The 6,896-nt window shown below is 36.9% G+C and overlaps 1 protein-coding gene across 2 annotated transcripts; it reads left to right on the top strand.

Annotated features, from left to right (window-relative positions):
• Positions 1-1,980: 1,980 nt before the first annotated feature.
• Positions 1,981-4,921, top strand: LOC107470709 (copper-transporting ATPase PAA1, chloroplastic-like). Of its 2 annotated transcripts, XR_008003754.1 has the most exons (7): positions 2,362-2,427; positions 2,540-2,630; positions 3,079-3,232; positions 3,928-4,004; positions 4,146-4,333; positions 4,428-4,631; positions 4,838-4,921. XR_008003754.1 is itself a non-coding variant. In XM_052255084.1 (5 exons), the coding sequence occupies exons 1-4, from the start codon at positions 2,092-2,094 to the stop codon at positions 4,472-4,474; spliced, it is 591 nt and encodes a 196-aa protein (XP_052111044.1). In that variant the 5' UTR covers positions 1,981-2,091; the 3' UTR covers positions 4,475-4,631; positions 4,838-4,921. The 2 variants fall into 2 exon arrangements, 1 of the variants encoding a protein (XP_052111044.1); XM_052255084.1 differs by lacking the exons at positions 3,928-4,004; positions 4,146-4,333 and having other exon boundaries at positions 1,981-2,427; positions 2,540-2,593.
• Positions 4,922-6,896: the final 1,975 nt, after the last annotated feature.

Below are 6,896 nucleotides of genomic sequence, written 5' to 3'. Positions count from 1 at the left end.
AACAACATTTGGAAAACTACCAAAAAAAAGTGGGGACTCGAAAATGGGGAGAGAAAGAGAATGATTTGTGTTTAGAAGCAAAGAGGATAAAAGTGCAACTGCGTATAGGGAGGAGCGGCAGAACTTGAAACAACTAGCCCGAAGAAAATTCTTGAAGGTGACCGGAAGCAAAAGAGGGCCTTAAGGAGAAAGTATGACTGCTAGAAAAAAGAAGATATGCTCAGAAGAGGACAAATGTAGCATTGGTGAAAAGGGAGAGGGTGCCACCCTACAATTGGCACCCAAAGATCCATGAAGATGATTATGTGAAATTAGCCTAATTTGTATATATTTCTATTACTTGTATATTTTTTTGTATATTTTATTTTTTGACTGATTTGAAAATAATAGTTGATTTGTTAAAAATTGAGTGATTGATTCTAAAGTTTTGCCAAATAAACGATGTTATTGACATAGCATTAGTAAAAAGAAGAAAAATATCTTAAAAATATCTACTTTTATATATTAAGAATAGATACTTTTAATTTTCAAATGTAACCGGATGAAATATTTTGAAAAAAATATTTAATACATGCATAAATAAATAAAGTAACAGAAAAATAAATATGAGGAGTGCTACACATACAGGTCATTTTTGTTTACAAGTCTTACAAGTTGGACTAACACGCGCGTTACAGAAGAAGAAGAAGAAGAAGAAGAAGAAGAAGAAGAAGAAGAAGAAGAAGAAGAAGAAGAAGAAGAAGAAGAAGAAGAAGAAGTTGGGCCTAACACGTGCATTATAGAAGAAGAAGAAGAAGAAAAAGAAGAAGAAGAAGAAGCATGAATAGAAATGACTTGTATGATTTGTATGGAAAAGCGTTCTCTCTTTACCTTCGATCTCCTTCTGTTTTTTTCAATTTTCATGGTTTCTGAAATCAAGCTTTGAAATTGTTTTGAAGATGATAGAACTTTAGAAATACACCCGAACGATTACAAAAATACACCCAAACGATTATAGAAATACATCCAAAGGATTACAGAAATACATCTAAAGGATTTAAAAAATACACCCAATATAGGGAGAGACAGTATATTTCTTCTTGAAATCAATACACCCAAAGAATTATAGAAATACACCCAAAGGATTACAAAAATACACCCAAAAAATTTAAGAAATACACCCAAAATTTGTTAAAGTACACCTTATGCATAATTTAGAACTCTTTCTCTTTTTCCTCCTCATCTTCTTCTTCTTCAAAAACGATTTCAGAGCTTGATGTCAAAAAATAATGGAAACCGAGAATAACGAAGAAAGAAAACAAAGAGAAAAGCACGTAAATGAAGAAGAAGAACAGGAAGAGGAAGAAGAACGTGTAGCAAGAAGAAGAAGAAAGAGAAAGAGAAGGCAAGAAACGTACCTTGAATAATGTTTCTTCATTTTTTCTGGTGATTTTGATGAAGGAGAAAGAGAAAACGAAAAGAGGAGAAGAAATTTCAATAAAAAAGAGGGAGAAAGAGAAGGAAAAGAGACACAGACAAAGAAGAAGAAGAAGAAGAAGAAGAGAAAGAGGAAGCACGGAGAAAGAAGAAGAAGAAAAAGAAACACACAAAAAAACGTAAAACGACGTGTTTATAAATGACTTGTATGACTTGTATAGAAAATCACTTGTATGTAGAGAATTACTCAATAAATATATCACTAATATAACAACAGGTACATCAATAAGTAAATTAGATAGTTAATAATAAATATCAATAATGTTTACATATTATTATAAATATTTCCCAATTATTACAAGAGTGTCGCCCATCACAAGAAAAACGTCTAAACAGGAGTGGATTCTAACACCAATATTGTGCAAGTGTGCATAGTACTGCATACCAAATTTAATTAGCAACGTGGTGATAGGTAGAACTGTAGAAGAACTGAAGAAGATAATAATAAAAGTAAATACATAAAGAAATAGAGGACAGAAACACGCGCAGAGCTTATAACTTCGCTCAACTGGACCAGAAGATTGTTTCCACATTGAAACAGTCTCCTCTTGTTCTTTTTCAACTCTCCAGCAGAATCCAATGGATTCTACAATCTCCGTCACCACACCGGCGTAGATGGCACTCTTCAAGGCTCTCCACCGCCATTTCGCCGCCACGGATCCTCATCGCCTTCCTCTTCTCCGCCGCAGCCTCAAATGCGCAGTTAATTCCTACGCCTCCCGCCACATTCCGAGCTCACCCGCGGTTTTCAGTTTCTCGTCGTCGCTCAGTGCCTTCCGCGTGCTGCTTCCATCGCGACCTCCGTGCCGTTTACGGTGCGTTTCAAGCTCCGTCGCTTCCTTCGCTTCTGAAGCCGGCGGCGAGTCTGGAGACGGTAGCGTGAAGTTAGTTGGAGACGCGACTCAGGAGGTTTCGGCGCTTTCGCCTGATGTGATCATTCTCGATGTTTCGGTATGAAAAACTTGTTTGAGTAAAGTTTGGTTTGGTTCTCTTCTTCCATTTTATTTTCTTTGATATTTCTAACTAAGCTTTCTTTTACGTTCTCTTTGTGTGCGTTTGATAGGGAATGACGTGCGGTGGATGTGCTGCGACTGTAAAGAGGATTCTGGAAAGTCGTATAAGTTCGTTGCAATATTGATTTTGATTTGGTTTAGGTGCTTCCATTATTCTATATGTGTAAATTGATTAGTGTTTGCAAATGTTGACTAACTTTGATGTTGAATGTGCTCTTGTACGTGAATAGTTGATTGGCATTTGATGTTCATGTGTGTGCAATATTTGAGATTATATTTGTAAGCATTGAATTTATATACCCACATTGTGAAATTGAACTTCCTTACACTGTGATCCAATTATAAATAGATAAGTCTGTTGATGTTCTTAAGGTAGCATTGAGAATCTGTGTCGCTATCTTCTGCAATATTTAGTTCTGATAAAAATGATAAAAAATCGTAAAAGGAAAGAAAATTCAAGGAAATGACAAGTAAGGTAGATAAGACATTCTATTTTTCTTCTTTAAATGCATGGCCATTTAGATTTTTTTTTAATTTGTTTTCTTAAATAAAGGATCAGTAATCTGAATTGTGGTTCTTTATTGCACAGCCCCAAGTGTCATCTGCTAGTGTGAATCTAACTACAGAGACAGCAATAGTTTGGCCTGTATCTGAAGTGAAAAAAGCACCAAATTGGCAGAAGCATTTAGGGGAGGCACTTGCAGAGCATTTGACTAACTGTGGATATAGCTCCAGCCTTCGAGGTATGTTTTCAACATTATCAGTATAATGTCTCTTTGTGTTTCTGGGATGGGAAAAAATTTAGGAAGAGGTGTCAATGGATGCCACAAGCCTCAGTGAGACAATTCCTATGAAGGATCAGGATCAGGTGCCAAACCCAACATCTTAGTTGAGAGAGTTCGATCCTAGTAGTTGCTGGCTCAACTTGGAGTTTATTCCTTTTAATATATTAATGGCTATTTCTTTTCGCTCCCCCTGTGGTTATTCTTTCTTTTTCCACCCTTTTATTATGAATTATACCTAGTTTGTCCCATCTTAGTAATGTCCTTTGTGCGTCTGTTATCTCTCAGGTATTGAAGAAATAATTAAAATATTTAGGGACAGTATTGTACAGATCAATCTGTAAAAAGCGTAAAACTCAGCTTTGTATTACCTTCAGAATTGTTATAGCCATTGCTTGATTATTGGTAGACCAACGTTGAACCGAAGATTTTGGTTGGGAACTATTGAATAGTGTGTGAGGATAATTTTTTCGCAAGTGATTTTTCTATCAAAAGAAGTACATAGTGGTGCCTTCAAATTGCCCAATAGACCTAACATGATATTGGATGCCTTTGAAAACTGGTTATCCACTTAGCAGTTATTAGTATAAATGAGATTAGATGTTAACATATGTCATAGAATTCAATTTGATTCACATGAAGCTTGGTGGGTTAAGTGGCAGGTAAGGACGATAGCAACTGAAGGAATTATTTCATCATATAAATGCTAAAGAGTGGTTGTCTGGAGTCAATGGTATGTTCTTAATTCATGCGGTTCTGAGTTCAAAACAATACCTTTTTATATGGCTAAACTATTTCCAAATCTTATATCGACCATTCTTAGATCTATAGGATAGTTTAAAACCATTATTGATGTTGTAATTCCTCCCTTCAGTAGGTGAGTCTCCATGGATTCTTGAGGGTATTGGAGTTCCGTGACACTCTTCTGGCAGCCCTGCATGATGACGGATTTACTGATGTTGACTCTGAAAGTAGCAACCCTTTAGTTATCAAGAATTATGAGGACTCTTGTCCATATGTAATCCTTTTGCTGGCTATTTCAGCTTTAGCATAGATGTCTGTGTACGTCTTTGGTCCAAATTCTTCTTGTACAAAATTCCCCCTTTTTTGGTTAGTTAATGATTGTTAGTACTTGGAAAATTTGTGCCAATTGCAGGTTCTATCTGGAGTGAAATCAGATGGGAAAAAGAAGTTCATAAATGAACTACAGAAAGATCAGAAGATTGTAGCTATGGTTGGTGATGGAGTTAATGATGCAGCTGCCCTGGCCTCTTCACATATTGGTATCGCATTAAGTGGAGGTGTTGGAGTTGCTAGTGAGGTGTCTTCTATTGTATTGATGTGCAACCAGCTCTCACAAGTATTTTTCTTTCTTTAGGATCTTTTATTTATTCTAATCTTAAAACTTTTCTGTGTTGTCCAAAATTGTTTTCACCTTACAATATGTAGGACATGTCTTAAGTTTAGAAATGAATTTTGCTTCAATTATCTCAGCCTCGAATACTTCTTGAATCTTGATGAAATGTATTCAAGGTATCTAATCTGTTATGACTATGCTCTATGCAGTTAGTTGATGCTTTGGAGCTCAGCAGGCTAACCATGAATACTGTAAAACAAAATCTTTGGTGGGCCTTCATATACAACATTGTAAGTTCTCTCGTCCAATATAGAAATTGATCTGCATTTAAAACAGATTGCTGCAGTGTTTGTCTTAAATTTTATTTATTTATTTATACATTATTATTATTATTTTGGTGTATTTAGATAGTGATAGAGAGAGGACCCATGTGATTTGTTAGTGGGAAAATTTGTATATTCGAGAGTGTTGAGGAGGGAGAATTTATGAAATTAGAGGAAGGTGAACGGATGTGAGTTGAATTTTTTTCACGTTGGAATTTGAGATCCACATCAATATGTTCTAAGTTCTAACAGCTTATTTCATGCTACTCTTCATATTAAAAGTTAAAACGCAGAATACAATAAGTGTCGGATCTAATTTAAGTAATGTCCAACTGACCAGTAACATTGAGCACCGATTCTACCTCTAGGAAGAGTATTGTCATGAAACCACTGGTCAATGTCTCGCATCTCTGTTACCAGGCTGCCACTGTCCATTGCACCTTCTTTTATTTTTATTTTTTTATAACAACAACAACAACAACAAAGCCTTGTCCCACTAAGTGGGGTCGGCTACATGAATCAAACGACGCCATTGTACTCTATCATGTATCATGTCTACAGAGAGACCGTTTACATGTAGATCTCGTTTGACCACCTCATGGATGGTCTTCTTAGGTCTTCTTCTGCCTTTCGCCCTTTGTCCATCTTCCATCTCATCCACCCTCCTGACTGGATGTTATATCGGTCTTCTTTTCACATGTCCAAACCACCTGAGACGCGATTCAACCATCTTTTCCACAATGGGTGCTACTCCAACTCTCTTCCTTATATCTTCATTCCTTATTTTATCCAATCGCGTATGACCACTCATCCATCTCAACATCTTCATCTTTGCCACACTCAGCTTATGTTCGTGCTCCCCTTTAGCCGCCCAACACTCCGTACCATAAAGCATAGCCGGTCTTATAGATACTTAAAACTTTTAACTTTTCGTAGGGTGTTCTCTCCAATTTTCACCTCTATATTGGAGTTTTCCCTTCTCAGACTGAACTTACATTCCATATATTCCGTCTTGCTATGGCTTATGCACAGACCATACACTTCTAGAGCTTCTCTCCATAACTCCAACTTCTTATTTAGGTCTTCCCTTGACTCTCCCATAAGGACGATATCATCGGCAAAAAGCATGCACCATGGCACAAGCTCTTGGATGTGCTCTGTGAGTACTTCCAAGACTAATGTGAAAATGTATGGACTTAAGGATGATCCCTGGTGTAATCCTATACCAATAGGAAATTCCTCTGTCACACCACCTTGAGTCTTCACACTAGTTGTGGCCCCATCATACATGTCTTTGATTGCCCGAATATATGCGATCCTTACTCTCTTCTTTTCTAAAACCTTCCATAAGACCTCCCTTGGTACCCTATCATACGCTTTTTCCAAATCAATAAACACCATGTGTAGATCCCTTTTATTAATACGATACCTCTCCATCATCCTTCTTAATAGGTATAGCGCTTCAGTGGTAGATCTGCCTGACATAAATCCAAATTGGTTCTCTGTTACTTGTGTCTCTTTTCTCAACCTCCGTTCTATCACCATTTCTCATAACTTCATAGTATGACTCATAAGATTAATCCCGCTATAGTTTCCGCAACTTTGTATATCCCCCTTATTCTTGTAGATAGGTACCAAGGTGCTCTTTCTCCACTCATCAGGCATCTTCTTTGACCTTAAAATCTCATTAAAAAGCTTGGTTAACCAGTTGATGCATTTTCCTCCAAGACCCTTCCAAACCTCAATCGGGATATTATCAGGTCCTACTGCCCTGCCATTTTTCATCTGCTTTAGAGCCTCTTTTACCTCGAAGTCTCGAATCCTTCGATAGTAGTCAAAGTTTTGATCTTCTTCCCTTGTGCATAATCGACCAAGGCTCGGAAGAGTCTTCTGTCCCTCATTAAATAACTCGTAGAAGTAGCTCTTCCACCTTTCATTAATCTTC

Source organism: Arachis duranensis, chromosome 10 (genome assembly GCF_000817695.3).
Source record: "Arachis duranensis cultivar V14167 chromosome 10, aradu.V14167.gnm2.J7QH, whole genome shotgun sequence".
NCBI classification, from domain to species: domain Eukaryota; kingdom Viridiplantae; phylum Streptophyta; class Magnoliopsida; order Fabales; family Fabaceae; genus Arachis; species Arachis duranensis.
Note: the sequence above shows the minus strand (reverse complement) of the source record. Positions and strands in the feature narration are given on the sequence as shown.